At 40.8% G+C, this 18,620-nt stretch overlaps 1 protein-coding gene across 2 annotated transcripts in view; it reads left to right on the top strand.

Annotated features, from left to right (window-relative positions):
• The window catches only part of mthfd1b (methylenetetrahydrofolate dehydrogenase (NADP+ dependent) 1b), an 86,716-nt gene extending 69,708 nt beyond the window's left edge, over positions 1-17,008 (top strand). For both annotated transcript variants that reach the window (XM_060933995.1, XM_060933996.1), the window contains 6 exons: positions 1,003-1,044; positions 1,200-1,300; positions 3,083-3,260; positions 3,363-3,470; positions 14,668-14,820; positions 15,579-17,008. In XM_060933995.1, coding sequence (XP_060789978.1) covers positions 1,003-1,044; positions 1,200-1,300; positions 3,083-3,260; positions 3,363-3,470; positions 14,668-14,820; positions 15,579-15,668 — 672 coding nt within the window. In that variant the 3' untranslated portion in view covers positions 15,669-17,008. The remainder of the gene's footprint in view (positions 1-1,002; positions 1,045-1,199; positions 1,301-3,082; positions 3,261-3,362; positions 3,471-14,667; positions 14,821-15,578) is intronic.
• The last annotated feature ends 1,612 nt before the right edge of the window (positions 17,009-18,620 follow it).

Genomic DNA, 18,620 nt, shown 5'->3' with positions numbered 1-18,620 from the left:
TTTTACATTCAAAAAATCCCACGGCACACCACCAAACAAAAATGTCATAAAAAGTATATATAATGAAATATAATGATCATCTAGTCTCAATTTACTCACAATTTACTTACTCAGTGTGAAACCTGGGCCTGTTTAGTTGAACACAAAGCTGATATACTCGCAGGAATTGAAGAAAGACACACGAAGATCTTCCTCAACAGCTCTGAGTCACTCTCCTTTTTTTAGTTTTTATAGCAGTAATGCTTGAAAAGCCCAGCTCACATAGATAGGTTGTGGAAAATCACTTTTTTTTGCTTTCTTCTGACCTCTATTCATACTAGGGCCTTCATCTGGGTCAGAATTTTCTCCAGGACCCAGTTTGGATTGTGTACTTTTTCTTTTCAAATATTTATCCATCGCCATCACCGCTGTCACACCCGAAGCATTACTAATTCTATTGTTTGAATGGCAACAGGTAGATACACAGGTTAACTAGCTACCTGCTACCATCTAGTGGAAGAGTATTTAATTGTTCTGTCTGTCACTATACGTCACTGGCATAGACAAACAAAGACAAATTATTTGCAGTAAATCAATAATAATTTTCAGAACAATTAAGTGAAATTGGATAATTTCCCACGGTACAACTGATGATCTCTCACGGCACACTAATGTGCTGCGGCACAGCGATTGGGAATCACTGCTTTAGGTTACGCTCATGAATTTTTGTTTTTGTGAGGTCACTGCTGCTGTGCTGTGCTCGGATCTTGTCCCTTCTTCCTTTTCCTTTTCTCTTTGTCAGTATTACAGAAGCAATATAACCCATGTATGAGAAATTTTATTCATCATCAGTAGTAATGTCTTTTTATTGGCTAGATTTTTAATTCCGTATATTTCAAAGTGACATGCTGGATATGTTGGTGATTGGACCATCAAAAAAAAAAAAAAAACCCTGAAATATTTAGTTTGATTTGTACTTTTGCTTTCCTGCAATGTATTTGAAATGTCTGTATTTTTCTCTAGGTCACAGCTGGCATGCCTCTTCCAAAGGAATACGTAGAAGAGGTGATAATATCGATCAGTTCTTCTGTCCGGGACAAATTGACTTGTGCATTTTACACCAGCCACGTGTATTGTATAGAAATATTACATTTGTACAGTATTTTAAATAAAGCTACTAGAAACCTGACCGTATGATTTATGTATATGATGGTCTCTAGAACCTGGAGCTGGTGGAGAAAGGCTTCAGCAACCTGAGGAAGCAGATCGAGAATGCCAAGCACTTTGGTGTGCCAGTCGTCGTAGCAGTCAATGCTTTCAAGTAAGAAACTATACAGGAATTAAAATAAATTTAACAGAATGCACAGACTATACATTCTACTCATGAGATTTGGGTCAGATTATATTACGTTGAAAGATATGGCTTAGTTATGAAAAATGCTCGATCCTGATTGGTCAGAAGGTGTTGATTTATTTTCCGTAACAGTACGGCTCTGAGAGCGTTCCTGGCTCCAATTCAAATTAAAAAGCTTTCGAATTAATGCATTTGTTATTATAGTAGCAACTTGCATGGGGACTTGTATAGAGAATAATGGTCATAACCTAAGGCTATTCATTAATTAGGAAAACTTTTAACAAAGAAAGCATGGTAAACAAATTGACGCTTTCTGTGAGATGTTTAATGTTTTTGGAATGAGTCTCCAGCGTCAGTGTTTTGTACCATAAGTTTAAAGTGCATATCACGGGTAAATTCAGAAGCAAGATCAATGTAATTCTCCTGTTTTATATTAAACTTTGGTCGAATATCTGTCACATTTTGAATTTTGTGCAATTTTTTTACCTTGCGCAATACCAGAAAAATTCAGTTGAAATCAAGCCATTTGAGGCGAATTGGTCCGCCTCTGAAAAAACTTGTCATTTGGATTTCCCGGCAAACATTGATTTTCGTGATGTCGCGTGCGGGACGTCTCCCTCTGAATCCTATGTCAGTGCTGGTTTGTTTATGAGAAAACGACCTGGTGGTTTTCTGCAAATTTCTTCAACGCTATCATGTAATTATTAAAATGGTTAACAGCTGTATCGTAGGAGGGTGTAGCAACCTTACATTCTTCATCCAAAGGTGAAGTAACATTGCGCTCAGGTGACAATTCCATATTTCAATGCAAAATCGCTCGCTGCTAAACTTGGTCTACACAGGCTGTGCACTGAAGCCGTGCAAAGCTCTCGCAGCCTGCTGGCGCTTCCGCAGGTGACGTCACGAATCTGGCTCCAGACTTCCTTGGAATTTTTACAGACGCGTTTTATTATTTTATTTTTTTGTGCTGTAGACAGATGGCCTTGTGCAAAATTACCCTTCTGGATGAGTGTGTAAAGGGACATAGTTTCATATTTAAAAAAAAAAACAAAACAAATTTGGTCCAGGATATGCACTTTAAGTTTTCTTTCATGGGAACGTCTTCACGATTGGGGGATTTGTATTTTCTTGGTAACATGACGAGCAGTATATTTTGTGTATCAACTACGAGTAAGCGAAAGAAAGCGAGGTTGAACAAATTTTAAATGTAACTATAAATGGATAAAAAGTATGACCTGCTGCTAAAGAAAAGCAATCAACTTGTGGTGGGAAGAGTAACTCCGTTTCTCATCTACGCACATCACAGCACACCACCCTGCTGTTGTTGATTAATTACCCATAACAGCATGCCCTGTTTTGTGTTTTTATGCCTAAAGCCTAGGTCACAACCGGACGTACGATTTTTTTTGGCCGTGCGATTTTTGGCGTTTCCCAAATCGCTGCGTTTTTTTTGTTCATGGAGAAAGACACACGTTGGCTGTAAGTTTGTCTTGCAACCTGAAAAAAACGTAAGCGCCCGTAGAGTTTGTTTGACATGACAAAGAACCTCTGCGGCCAGTCTACGGCTCGAAAATCAGCACGTCACACGTGCACCCTCCGTGCGTTTCACATGCGCCCTCCATACGTTTCTTGTGTTTTTTGCACGTAGACTGGCCGTAGGAGCACGTACGGCCGGTTGTGACCCAGGCTTTACATTTGAATTGGGATACAGTTCGAGTATGAACGTTCTCTCTGCGTGTTTGTGTGCAGGACGGACACTGAAACCGAACTGAATCTGATCTGTAAGCTGGCTAAAGAGGCAGGAGCCTTTGACGCAGTGACCTGCACTCACTGGGCAGACGGGGGCGCTGGAGCCACAGAGTTGGGCAAAGCTGTGCAGAAAGCTACAGAGGTACCCAGCAACTTCAGCTTCTTGTATGACCTTGAGGTAAGATCATTCGCACTCAGCACTTCTGTTGTAGTTTCTAGACTTCATGACTGCTGATTGTAAGTCATGTATTACAATTATTTATTTTTATTTTTTTTTAAGTTGCCCATTGCTGATAAGATCAGAATAATTGCACAGAAGATTTACGGAGCAGATGATATCGAGCTCCTCTCCGAAGCCCAGCATAAAGTAGAGCTCTATACCAAACAGGTAAGACAGTTATCAGGGTTATGCCTTGTGCTAGCACTTAGAGTTCAGACTTCATCTTCAGCATTCAATAACGGTGTGGATGTAGTTTAGAAAATCAATGGTATGAGGTTTAGGAAACTTCTGTGAAAACATTGACGTGTTGGAGTTATAGTCACCATAGTTTGTTTTTTGGGTTTTTTTTAGGTAATTTTTAAAAACGATCTACTTTATGAATTAAAAACCGTAAGCAATGTATGCTGTATGGCCAAAAGTGTGTTGGAACACAAGCAAAACATTTTATACGTGCTTGAACATATAAGCCCTTCAGCCACTAGAGCATCGATGAGGTCAGGCACTGCTGTTGGGCGAGGAGGCCTGGGGTGCAGTCCACATTGTAGTTCATCCCAGAAGTGTTGAGGTTAGGGCTCTGTGCAGGCCACTTGAGCACCTGCACTCGAACCTTAATAAATCTCATTTTGTGCACAAGCGCATTGTCATACTAGAATATATTTGGGCCCTGTAGTTCCAGTGAAGGGAAATTAAAATGATCTAGCATTCAGAGACGTCCTATATAGTTGTGCGCTGCCAACTTTGTGGCAACAGTTTTGAGAACCACACGGTCAGGTCTCCATAAACTTGGCCATATGGCAGACATTCCGTTGTCCGGTAATTACCGGACATTGGCCGGGAAAAAAAAAATATGTCGGAGAAAATGAAATCTCACCGGTCAAATTGTCTGATTGAAATTGACTAATAATCCCGTCTCTCTAACACAATTTGAATTTCAGAATAATACTACCATTTAGGTCTAATGTAGTAACACAATATTAAAATAAAATAATTTAACCTAATAAAAACGCATCGGAAGGAACATGTGTGATTGGCCGACCAGCGTTTGTTTGCAGCAAAGATTCTACAGCGTAATCTGCGTAAAAATAAACATGACAACCACTTTGTTTAATGAACGCGGCTAACGTCTTCTGCTAACAAACAAATACCTAGGCTAAGTTAAAATATGGCCGGTCCCAGGCAGACTAGCCTTAAAAGTTTTTTTCAGAGGCCAGATGCGACTCACAAGAGAGGTGATGGTGAATCCCATGATCAACGCTCTGTCCCAGATGTGCCGACAGCTCCACCTCCAGAGAAAAAGCAAAAGTGTCGGGGGTTTCATTCGGAATGGAGTGAAAAGTTCCCATGGCTGAGATGTGAGGTAATTGGTGGTAACGGTCAGAATGGTTGTTTCCCATTTCACAAGCGTCGAGTCTGCAGACACCACTCTTATCGATGCCGTGGCCCTGCGACGAGATGCCCTCGCTGTGATGACAGCGCTCCGTGGCTATGGAGGATTGCAATTCGCCACAGCCTGTGAAGTCCTCATACGGGATTTCAACGAAATATTTCCAGAGTGGGCCAAGCTCGCCAAAATAGCCTGTGTGATCCCTGTCTCGAATCGGATCAAGACAAAGCAGCGAAGTCGCCTCTTAGAGAACAAGGTTACGCGACTTAAGGCCAATTTATGCTGACAACGCAGTCCTCGCAGATGGCGTCGCAGATGGCATCTGCGTAGCGCCCCCCCCCCCCCCCCCCCCTTCGCAGACGCTCTGCGCGCACCTCCCAAAAATTGTGACCACCACAGAAGCCTCGCAGACTGCGTCGCAGACAAGAGGGCTCTGATTGGTCCACTCTACATCCGCTGTACACGCACTTCCGCTTCCCTACTTTCCCAGTTTGGTTTGTTTTCACGACCGCCATTTTTAAAAACACGAGCGAAGATGGAGCAGCACGAAGAGCGGTTGATCGAGGAAGTACGTACATCTATACGACTCCAGTTCTAGTCATTATAAGTAACCGGAGGATAAACACTCCACTAACCACACCCACCAACTACTCCTAGCGATTTCGCGACTTCGCGCCCCCTTGCGTTGTGGCGGTGAATAACATCGCGCACGCCTATTACTCCCCGCTCAACGATAAATTACAACTGTCTGCGAAAAGCTATCTGCGAAAGCCTTGTCGCAAGAGCATGCAGAGGCCCTTATGCGCATCGCCAGTTGTGGAGAGACACTGCAAAGTTTCGATTTCATGTCGGCAGCTGCCAACTTCAACACTGCCAAACAGCGTAAAAAGTAGGAGTTCAGTTATACGAGGCAGTGTTATGAATAATTTGATAGTTAGCCTACTATTTGACAATTTAACCTGCACCATTCAGGTGCACGTCAAGACACAGTGTTGTTATTATTAGGCTGTTATTTAGTCTTATTTGTTTGATGTGGGGAAGGGGGATTAGTTTATTAAACCACAAGGAAGAACCTGTATTTTTTTCTATTCTTTAAGTTCGTTTCTTAAGACACGTATTTTTTAGTATGTTACCTCGTTTGTTGACAGTTACCAGATGTCGAGTGGTGACGTGCCTTATCAGCTGATGTTACTCTATGGAGGCGTGAACGTCCCGCCCAATTTGACAGGTAGTCCACGCCTCCTGCAGTCAGGTCGCTGCCCCAGGACTGCGCTCCAGATGTGTGACAGCGCGTACGCTCCCTCATCCCGGTTCATCGTCCTCTGCGCCCACTTTTGTATCTCCACTGCCTCCAAAATCCAACGCTGATATCTATTCTCTTCAGCACGAATGACTCTGGCCTCTTCCCAATTCATAATATGATTTTGTCGTTTGCAGTGGTCTGAAATGGCTGATTTTAAGTTTTCTTGGTTTGCTTTTTCTTTTTCGGATCTTGTGAGTCTAGCAGGAGGCGTGGACTACCTGTCAAATTGGGCGGGACGTTCACGCCTCCATAGAGTAACATCAGCTGATAAGGCACGTCACCACTCGACATCTGGTGACTGTTTTGAAGAAGGCGGAAGTGTTCGCCGAAACTGTCAACAAACGAGGTAACATACGAAAAAATACGTGTCTTAAGAAACGAACTTAAAGAATAGTTATAATAATCAGACATAATGAATTTTCACTACATGTATTTTTTTCTGATTTTATTTGATATTGCTGGTTCATCATTAATGATACGTTTCTTAAAAATAACTCTGGCACCTCGTGCGAATAACGCATGGGGTCGTTTGCGCAACGAGTGTTCATGGAATTATTTGAAAGTAAGGCCAATAAACATGTTGCATTATTTTTATACGGTCTAATTGTCATTCTTTAAGCTACTAGTCTACTTCCAATTTTTCTGCACTAGGCTAATTAGGAACGATGGAATATTTGACCGGCATGTTATCAACATGTCCGGAAGGTGAAACCTCTGCCGGTCACTTTGACCGGCAGAATTTTTTTCTAGCGGAAATGCTGCCATATAGTGTCTTACATTGCTCAATATTTAAGTTTTTCTTTATCTACTACAATTTGAGTTGTGATCTGACATGATAACACGAGGTCACTTGCAGAGTCACAGGCAAGATGTGTGATCAACAAGCCTAGCCTTAACTACCCCTTGTGAAGATACGCAAATATGTCGGAAAACTACATTTAACCAATGTGTGGCCTTAGAACTGTAAATAACGTTGCTGGTTAAAACTTGGGTCTGGCAATAACACAAGCTGATGGACTTTGGACTTTTTTTTTTTTGGACAGTGAAACTGGCCAATAAATGGATAGGAAATGCTAAGTCATTGTTAAAATCATTTTACAAAAAAATTAACACATTCTTACTGTACATATCATCTGATGGACAACAGCCAAAGATAGAACTTTTAATACAAGATGTTTTATTGGGTCCGGTTTCCCAAAGTCACAGCAGAAATTTAATACAAAATAAATTATAATAATAAAATTTCAAGTAATTATTACAACAAAAAAATACTTTGTCTACAAAACAGAATACTGTATTGCACTATGTTTGCACCACCTGATTACATGCACATTACAGGACTACTACATAACAGCCAGTGCCCATGACCCAACTAACCCACCTCCCTTCAGAAGGCTATACTGTATACAGTGTGTGTGTGTCTCTCTCTCTCTCTCTCTCTCTCTCTCTCTCTCTCTCTCTCTCTCTCTCTATATATATATATATATATATATATATATATATATATATATATATATATATATATATATGTGTGTGTGTGTGTATGTATGTGTGTGTGTGTATGTATGTGTGTGTGTGTGTGTGTGTGTGTATATATATATACATATATGTATGTGTGTGTGTGTGTGTGTATATATATAATTACATTACACACAGAGTCTACCTGTAATGTGCAATTTTTTTTTTCCGAGCCTCACAATAAGGCAATGTTTCTATACTTTTTACGGTAGATAATGCAAATAGCCCTCTGTATTTAATCTTTCGTTTGTCTAATTTTTATTTCAGTTTTTATTTGTTATCTGTATGATATTTTCTTGCTACTTTAACACGTGAATTTCCCCGATGTGGGATCAATAAAGTGAATCTAATCTAATATAGTGGCCTGTCCCCACCCACTGGAAGATACCAATTGTTTTATATTACCAACATCGCATAAGCCATACATTTACAGAACACTTTCAGGTCTAAGTGCATGCCAGTAATCTCTATAATTCATAAACAAAATACCCAATTACAATAAATGCAGGGCGGCACGGTGGTGTAGTGGTTAGCGCTGTCGCCTCACAGCAAGAAGGTCCTGGGTTCGAGCCCCATGGCCGGCGAGGGCCTTTCTGTGTGGAGTTTGCATGTTCTCCCCGTGTCCGCGTGGGTTTCCTCCGGGTGCTCCGGTTTCCCCCACAGTCCAAAGACATGCAGGTTAGGTTAACTGGTGACTCTAAATTGACCGTAGGTGTGAATGTGAGTGTGAATGGTTGTCTGTGTCTATGTGTCAGCCCTGTGATGACCTGGCGACTTGTCCAGGGTGTACCCCGCCTTTCGCCCGTAGTCAGCTGGGATAGGCTCCAGCTTGCCTGCGACCCTGTAGAAGGATAAAGCGGCTAGAGATAATGTGATGTGATGTGTGACAATAAATGCATACTTTTTTTTTAAATACACATAATTAATGTTAATTGGGTGAAACCACTACAATCCATGTACGAGCTGGTGCGCATGCCCAAAACTGGCACTACAAAGCCACCCCGGCCTCTGTAGTTCGGGTCCTTTGACCCAGGAACCCAGAAGTCCTGCAGTAAACAAACAGTGAAGCAACGGGAAAATGCAGCTCTCGCCTACACAATCACAGATACGTAAAATAAAAGACCTGAACTTAACTAAAGTGTGCGTGTGTGTGCTGTTATAGGATTACTGTAACTGTGTATGGTCAGAAAAGACGTTGCACAATAACACTACAAGCAACCTGCGTGTGCATCCGAAAAGTTATTTAGCTGCTGGCTAGCTGCAGTTTGTAGCTTCCAGTGTTACTATGTGTCAGTATAGTGTAATGTGGTGCGGTGTAGTGTAACGCAGGGATCAACCTCAATCTGCAGAACTCTGGGTCACAGTCTGTACGCAGCCGGCCGGATGATTTTCTATTGCAGTCACGTGGCCACTTCAGGTAGCCCCGTATGCATTCGTTTAATGGTCTTCTGCGTGTTAAATAGTTACAAAATTATCATAAAGCAAATACTTAACAATTTATTTGGTGCATACTGATGAAGTTACTTTTTTTGGCCAAGGGAAGGGTAGCGGATCAGTATTATAACGTGGCGGTGCGCCACTTTTTTAAAAGCGCCCGTGGAGAACACTGGTCTGCATTGCTGCATTGAGCTAGCAAAAATGGCCTGCTATATCACATATTAAATTGTTAGCTACTAGTTTTTTAGTTTCCAGGCAACCAAAACATTTGGCTGAGCAGCACACTGGACTTTATCCTCGTCTAGGTAGCTTTCAGATCGCTGGAGACACCCAGAGTCACGTCAGAATGCCGTTAAACAAGATGAGACGTCTTTGTTTTTGACAACAACTTCTCTGGAGATGAAAAGCTCTGCATGCCAACATGACTCATACCTGTTGAAAGGGTGGAGGCCTCTGGAGCCAGAAATGCTCAATGAGGTGTGTTGTTTTAATGGGTGAGTGAGCGAAATAATTGCACATGAGCACAGGGCTTGGCATTATCCGTTTAATCGACTTGTTCAGTCAGGCCAGCAGCAAGATTTTTCACTTGTCCTGACCATAACCTTTTTATTGCTGTGTATTTATTAGTTAAATGAAAGGAAAGTGGTTAAAGTTTATCGAAAAGCAGGTGTAGCTCTGATGATCATTATGTTGTAATGAGTTTTTTTTTCTTAATCCTTAACTGTTAGCCTGGCAAGCCAGACTAAATGTGAATATTTAGTCTGGTCTCGGTCGTAGACATTTCCGAAGGGTGTGGGTAGGAACAACCCGTTGTCTTTCAAACTGTCTCTGTGCGTATAGGCCAACGCTCTGACCAATCAGCGCAACAGTGACTGTGACGTAGTCAGAGCGACAGAAAGCAGTGGGGGAGGCCTTGAAATAAATAATTTTTCAAAATGCGTATTAATTAATAAACAGGTTCTCGATATTAAGAAGTTTGGAGATAATGACCACTAGTTTGGAGGCTGTACCACATACTTAACATACACTCTTATTTTTTTTTTTCAAGTGTTTTTCAAGGGTTTGCTTAAACTGTTTTTGAGAGTTTTTATTTAGTGGTGTTTGGTGAAATAATTTCCCTTAAATTTAAAATAACGGGAAAATAAGAAACAATCAAAAAGTAATGTTTCAAAGCGGTTTATTAATTCTTCGTACTGCACAAACTAGCCCCATCCTTTTGGCTACGAGCGGAGCCAGCTGGTAGATCAGACTTTTGCCATAGCCGGTCGGCAAAACAGCGAAAACGTCCTTCTTGAAAAGGAATGAGCGGAGAGCCTCTTCCTGCTCATGTTTCAACGAAAACTCCAAGTCTAATTCTTCTAAAACTGATTCCAAAGCGGAGTCAAACGCGCGCTGTTCACTAGCCGTAGCCATTTTTCCTGTTGTGCTTTCTCCAGCGTCGCGCAGCTTTGTCGTCACTCCTGCAAAAGCCCGCCCAAAGAATCCAAACAAAAACCTTGCGTTGTGATTGGCGGGCACGATTTGATGCCCGGGGTGTTTTGTTGATATGGTGCGAGGCTAGACCCACTCGTAGGCAAAAATATTTTTGGCCGCTAGGCGGGCGGGTCTAGTTTACTAGGCTACTTAACTGTAACAATAAACTAAAACTATCCAGTGCCCCATTATGGTGTGTGTGGTGTTATAACCCATTACCTGATCTGCAGTTTTAAGAGTTGGGATTGTCGTCTTTTTCACTTTCTTTCGACGAAATGAAACCCAAAGAAAACAAGTTGGACATGATAAAGGTGACGGAATCAAATTGCGAATGAAGCAGACCACAAGTGAGTTCTGCACTGTCGCAAAATTCCGACATTTGTGATGCTTACTGTGTACCGTACAAAAGAAAAATACAATGACTGTCCGAATGAAATGAAAATTCACCACAGGTATTTTTTTTAATGAGGTATTTGATCGCCATTTCTCTGATTTTGATTAATTCATAGTCTAATAATGTATAATTAGATATTACGACATGGTTATTTTTACACACGCACCTTACGGAATTTCGTAAACAATAACACGGCCAGATCAAGGGGGTTGAACTGGTTTTATTAGATTAGATTAGATTAGATTAGATTAGATTAGATTCACTTTATTGATCCCACATCGGGGAAATTCACGTGTTACAGTAGCAAGAAAATGTCAAACAGATAACAAATAAAACTGAATATAAAAATTAGACAAACAAAGGATTAAATACAGAGGGCTATTTGCATTATCTACTGTGAAAAAGTATAGAAACATTGCCTTATTGAGAGGCTCGGAAAAATTGCATATTACAGGTAGACTCTGTATATATACACACACATACGATACGATACGATAATACTTTATTGTCAGTTTACACTGAAATTTGGTTTACATCCCTGAACAAGACTCGCTTGAGGACAACACACACACATATAACATCACAGTAACAGTACAATAACCCACCACCATAGTCAGGGGTAAAGGCAAGACGGAGGACACAAACCTTCATACAGACATACATAAAAACAGCCATACATAACATGAGGGAAATTTTCACCATGTGTAATACATTGGATTAAACGCTCGCTGGTGCATGCTGCAGATTCAGTAAAAGAATTGATTGGTGTATAAAAGAATGTTTAAGTCTATTGCGGTTGAAGAAGGGAACTCTGAAGCGCCTATTTGAAGGTAATAATTGATATTCTTGGTGTAAGATGTGCGTAGCATCAGTGGAGATGCATGTGGCCAGTCTGAGCATACTCTTATTGTGAGCTTCCTGAAATAGGTGTGCTATGGGCTGCCCAATGATCTTAGAGCATATTTTTATTTGATGCTGGAGTTTAGCTTTATCCTTGACAGAGAGGCTGCTATACCAAGCTGTACTGCAGTAAAGCATAACGCTCTGGATCACAGATGTAAAGAACAAAAAAATTATTTGGTCGCTGACACCAAAAGATCTTAGTCTTCGCAAGAAATATATACGTTGTTGTATTTTTTTACATGTGAATTCTATGTGGTCAGTCCATGTCAGATTCTGGTCAATCATGACACCAAGGTATTTATAGGATGGGACTTGAGCAATGTCTGAGTTATGGATTTTAACTTTGGAAAGTTGGAGAGGAGGTTTTCCAAAGATGACCTCCTCTGTCTTCACTGTGTTAATGATAAGATAGTTATTATCACACCATTCAATTAACCAGTCCACATTGTTTTGGTACAAAGAGTCATCATCTGATTTTGTGAAAAGAGTGACTAATGTTGAGTCATCTGAATATTTAAAAAGATATTGATTTGGCACATTGGTGGTGCTGTCCGAGGTATACAGGGTGAACAACCTGGGAGAGCTTATGCAGCCCTGGGGAACTCCAACATTGCTGGTGATGGGAGAAGAAAGTGTGTCATTAACCTTAACTAGCTGGACCCTGTTTGTTAAAAAAGAAAAATACCAGTAAATAATATATGGGTTTATATGAAACTTAATCATTTTAGACAGAAGCAAGTTTGGCTGAACAGTATTGAATGCTGAAGAGAAATCAATAAAAAGTGCCCTGGCATATGTGTTGGATTTATCTAGATGTTTAGATATGATATGTGTCAGTGCAACCACTGCATCCTCTGTGCTACGGCCGTGTTTATATGCAAATTGGTAGGGGTCTTGAAGTCCCCCCATCTGTCTGTTTAAATGTTGGACTATGATTTTTTCTAGTGACTTCATGATCACTGATGTGAGGGCTATTGGCCTATAGTCATTATGTTCTTTAGGGCATTTCTTTTTGGGGATAGGTTTAATGTGAGATGTTTTCCATGCTAGTGGGATATAATGGGTGTCCAGGGACTGCTGAAAAATGGGTTGCCATACCGGGGCTAGTTCCCTGGCGAATGTTTTTAATATAAGAGCACTGCTGTGGTCAGGCCCTAAGGCTTTCCTTGTATTATTGCGCTGGAAGACGCCCCTAACCTCCTCGACAGTTATGAGGATTCTGTCAGAGTAGGACGGGTTAATGGTGTTGATTATATTTTCACAATCACTGAAGTGGGAAGAAGAATCAAACCTGCAAAAAAAGTCATTCAGTTCATTTGCAAACATGAGTTCATTACCAGTCACAATGGGTTTGTTGGAAGATGACATTCCAGTTATTTTTTTCATATTGTCCCAGAGTCTTTTGGGGTTTTTTTCTTTAAAGTTATTTTTCAGCTGATCTCTATGTACCTGTTTAGCTTCCCTTAGTTTGTTTTTTAAAACCTTCTCCAATTGTTTACATTTAATCATGTCTTTGCTTTTGAAAGCTGCTTTTCTTTTGTTAATTATGTCTTTAATGTCCTTGGATACAAATCGTTTGTTATTGGGATAGATCTTTATACGTTTACTGGGGATAACTAACTGTGCACAAAAGTTAATATAATCCGTGATGACTGAAGTGGTGACATCTAAGGAGTTCTGGTCGTGGAATATATCCCAGTTTGTTATTTCAAAACATGCTCTCAGATCCTCGCACGCTTCAGGAGACCAGCATCGTATTTCTCTTTCTACTGCATTGCAGCGTTTCAATTTGGATTTGTATGTCGGGATTAAGTGAACCACATTGTGATCGGAATTAGCAATGGAGGGTCTAATTTTAGATCCATAAGCATCCTTTATGTTCACATAGCATTTATCCAATAGTCTGTCTTTCCGCGTTTCACCTTTGACTACTTGATAGAAGCCAGGTAGAACTGCGTCCAATTGGCAGTGATTTAAATCCCCTGCTATAATGGCAGGCGCGTCTGGGTGTTTCTGTAATAATATTTATATATAAATATAAGTATGCATAAAAATAGTTTAAGGCCTATATTAATTGCACATAATTGCATCGATGAGAGATGGCAGAGGTAGTAGTGGTGAAGTAGTGCAAATATAACGACAAACAGGTTATTGGTGCTACATTACAAGTTGTGGGTGTTATACAGTCTGACAGCAGCAGGTATGAATGACCTGCGGTATCTCTCCTTCTTACACCGTGGGTGTAGCAGTCTACTACTAAAAGAGCTGCTTAAAGCCCCCACAGCCTCATGTAGGGGGTGAGAGGGGTTATCCATGATAGAGGTCAGCTTGGCTAACATCCTCCTCTCACCCACCACCTCAATGGAGTCCAGAGGACAGTCCAAGACTGAGCCAGCTCTTCTGACCAGTTTATTAAGTTTCTTCCTGTCCCTCTCTGAACTTCCACAGCCCCAGCAGACCAAAGCATAGAAAATCGCTGATGCCACCACAGAGTCATAAAAAGTCCTAAGCAGTGTCCTGCACACACCAAAAGACCTCAGTCTTCTCAAGAGGTGGAGACGACTTTGGCCCTTCTTGTACACGACATCTGTGTTGTTAGTCCAGTCCGGTTTGTTGTTGAGGTGAACACCCAGGTATTTGTACTCCTCCACGATCTCAATGTCCAAACCCTGGATGCTCACTGGTGCAATTTGAGGAAAATATTTGTTGGAATTTTATTGATATAATCCTTGAATAATTACTATTACAGTGGTGATTTTTCAACAAATATTCAGCTTGTCCCCTCAGACAGGCAGATGTGGATTTGACTTGTCCAGACCAAACATTTAGTAGTCCTGGACAGTCAGACTACCGTTAATGTCGAGCCCTGTGACATCACGTTGCTTGCAGTGCAGATAAATGACTTGCATGTTATGTTTCTAAAGGGCTTTTCATTTTTGTCCTCTTTTTGTAGGGTTTTGGCAATTTGCCCATCTGTATGGCAAAAACCCATTTGTCTCTCTCTCACGATGCTGAAAAGAAGGGTGTGCCCACTGGGTTTGTCCTGCCTATTCGTGATATTCGTGCGAGCGTTGGTGCTGGGTTTCTCTACCCATTAGTTGGCACGGTGAGCATTTCTAAGTTATTGTCACTGGTTCTTTCTTGACCTACAATATGAATTAAGACAGGAAATAGTGTACATTTCAAGAAAACAGACTTTACTGGCTTTACCATTTTCTGTATGATTTGATTACAATAAGCCTAACCAGTACACTGGACTGATAACTGCATACACAGCTTGCTAGTATTAATATTGTGCCTATGAGCACATATAGAGTAACATTTAAGTAAGTGTATTATTCCTCTTATATCGTCACAGTTTGCCAACACTAATAATTTGTATATGTGTATTTATTTAATGAGCTGTTATCCATTTTTAGTTGCTGTTAATGTTATGAAACAAGTTGATTCCTATTATCGCTAACAGTAATGCAGTTATAAACAGTATTTTCCCTCACCAGCCTTTTCTTGTTTATCTTGGTTCACAAGACAAAAAATGCAGTTTTAACAAGCACCTGTACTCCATATGAAAAATTCTGTGTCTGAAACAGCTTGATCGCTGTGACAGTGGAGACTCCTTCCAAAAATGTGAACTAAACATCTCACAGAAAGCTTCACCAGATCAACAATTATATTGCTGTCTTATTTAATGCAATTCTGTCAAGTCAACTATGCAAGTCCCTGTGAACGTTGTTGTAACCAAAAAAGTGAATAAACGGCTTCTCAGTAATGAGAATTCAACAGGGTTGTGGTTTAAAAAGAGAGTTTTAAAAAGGTTGAAATTGCCTCTTTACACGTTTCTTACTTTGCGGTTTTCCGATACAGATGCCCACCATACCAGGCCTCCCGACACGCCCATGTTTCTACGACATCGATCTGAACCCAGTGACCGGAGAAGTCATCGGACTCTTCTAACACATGCTGAACTGAATCCACCATCGGCACACTTCTGAACCAGATGCTTGTAATAGTTTAAAATTAGAGAGATATCAGTAGAGTTCTAGTGATTTGCTGATTGATTGATTAGTTTGTAAATGGTCTTCGTTGTTATTGGATCAGTATTACAGGTTAGTGTATTCTGCTGTGAAGAGATGTTCTTATAACTGACAAAGAGCCAGCAAAGCCCTTACTGTCCTTACGTTCAATTAAATGCATGTAATTTCAGGCTCTCACACCTACCCTCCAATTGGATTGTAATTTGTATGTGGTGGATGGAATTATTATTATTATTATTATTATTATTCCAACGTACAATCTCTAAAGCCTTGGCTTTGCTTGTAACGGATAAACTAGCCTTGATTTGAGTAATTACTTATTTTATGAAGAGTTAGTTGACATGATGTTGAAAGAGTGAGATCATTCACAAACTAGGTCAACAGATTTGGCTAATAATGCTTTTCATGTGCCCATTATAAAAAAATAAAATAATAATAATAAAAACACAGCTTGGGAAATTTAAAAAATGAGCAGTGATCACAAAATGAAGACCAATGTAGAGCTTTTTTTTCTTTTTTCTTCCTTCCTCAGATTCAAAATGAATCACTTTTTTGCAATGTGCTTGAAATTGCACAATGGAATTTTTCAGTAAAGCAGTCTTAAAACAACGTGGTTTAAAATGAACGGGTATTATTACACTTTATATCAGTGAAGAAATGTTTTGGAAATTTTAGACACAGGAAAATACAAACAGAATTTCTTCTGTAAGCAATGTGAATCAGAAAATATGGACTAGGGTTTTTCCCCCCCCTTTATATTTTAGAGCATTCCTTTAATGGTACACTACATGATCAGTTATCCGCTGTATTAATTCTGTGTGTAACTCTTTGAACTGACATGTTCAGACCTACCTGCCCTGTTAGGGGAAAATTACAAAGCCATTTTTCAGTCGTACTGAAGTTGGTCATGTGATGATTAAACATGGCTGATGTACAGTAGGCTGGTTGAAAGACAAAGCTGAAGACTGAAAAAATTGGGGACATGCCCCTAAGTTCTAGTCCATAAAGACTCTTTGCCATGCAGTTTTGTAAGTGCACCATTAAGTTTCTCCAAGTATTAAGCTTGACTGACTGTTTTCTTAATGAAGGTTTTTTTTCCTTCCTTCTGAAATTCTGACTTGATGTTGAATGTCTGAGTCAGTGTTGTCTTTTTTTTTTTTTTCACAAAATGAAACCTTTAGACCCAAGACTGGAACTCCATCTTAATGCCGGCACTGTCTGGTTAAATAAAGGCATGTCTTTCAATATCATTACTGCATACACACGTTTTAAGGCTTTTTATTGTCATGCCTCTCTATGGCTGGTATACATCGGAACTAAATGTCGTTTCTACAGAAGAAGAAGAAGCCTTTATTTGTCATATGTACACTCAAGCACAGCGAAATTCCTCCTTTGCATTTAACCCATCTGAAGCAGTGAACACACATGCACACAGGTGAGCAATGAGTATATCCCCCCATTCTCATTATCTGTAGCCGCTTTATCCTTCTACAGGGTCGCAGGCAAGCTGGAGCCTATCCCAGCTGACTACGGGCGAAAGGCGGGGTACACCCTGGACAAGTCGCCAGGTCATCACAGGGCTGACACAGACACAGACAACCATTCACACTCACATTCACACCTACAGTCAATTTAGAGTCACCAGTTAACCTAACCTGCATGTCTTTGGACTGTGGGGGAAACCGGAGCACCCAGAGGAAACCCACGCGGACACGGGGAGAACATGCAAACTCCGCACAGAAAGGCCCTCGCCGGCCATGGGGCTCGAACCCGGACCTTCTTGCTGTGAGGCGACAGCGCTAACCACTACACCACCGTGCCGCCCGCAATGAGTATATACAACCCCGATTCCAAAAAAGTTGGGACAAAGTACAAATTGTAAATAAAAATGAATGCAATGATGTGGAAGTTTCAAAATTCCATATTTTATTCAGAATAGAACATAGATGACATATCAAATGTTTAAACTGAGAAAATGTATCATTTCAAGAGAAAAATTAGGTGATTTTAAATTTCATGACAACAACACATCTCAAAAAAGTTGGGACAAGGCCATGTTTACCACTGTGAGACATCCCCTTTTCTCTTTACAACAGTCTGTAAACGTCTGGGGACTGAGGAGACAAGTTGCTCAAGTTTAGGGAGAGGAATGTTAACCCATTCTTGTCTAATGTAGGATTCTAGTTGCTCAACTGTCTTAGGTCTTTTTTGTCGTATCTTCCATTTTATGATGCGCCAAATGTTTTCTATGGGTGAAAGATCTGGACTGCAGGCTGGCCAGTTCAGTACCCGGACCCTTCTTCTACACAGCCATGATGCTGTAATTGATGCAGTATGTGGTTTGGCATTGTCATGTTGGAAAATGCAAGGTCTTCCCTGAAAGAGACGTCATCTGGATAGGAGCATGTGTTGCTCTAGAACCTGGATATACCTTTCAGCATTGATGGTGTCTTTTCAGATGTGTAAGCTGCCCATGCCACACGCACTAATGCAACCCCATCCCATCAGAGATGCAGGCTTCTGAACTGAGCGCTGATAACAACTTGGGTCGTCCTTCTCCTCTTTAGTCCGAATGACACGGCGTCCCTGATTTCCATAAAGAACTTCACATTTTGATTCGTCTGACCACAGAACAGTTTTCCACTTTGCCACAGTCCATTTTAAATGAGCCTTGGCCCAGAGAAGACGTCTGTGCTTCTGGATCATGTTTAGATACGGCTTCTTCTTTGAACTATAGAGTTTTAGCTGGCAACGGCGGATGGCACGGTGAATTGTGTTCACAGATAATGTTCTCTGGAAATATTCCTGAGCCCATTTTGTGATTTCCAATACAGAAGCATGCCTGTATGTGATGCAGTGCCGTCTAATTGCC

This window comes from Neoarius graeffei, chromosome 11 (genome assembly GCF_027579695.1).
Source record: "Neoarius graeffei isolate fNeoGra1 chromosome 11, fNeoGra1.pri, whole genome shotgun sequence".
Taxonomy (NCBI): Eukaryota; Metazoa; Chordata; class Actinopteri; order Siluriformes; family Ariidae; genus Neoarius; species Neoarius graeffei.
This window is presented reverse-complemented; position numbering and strand designations above follow the sequence as displayed.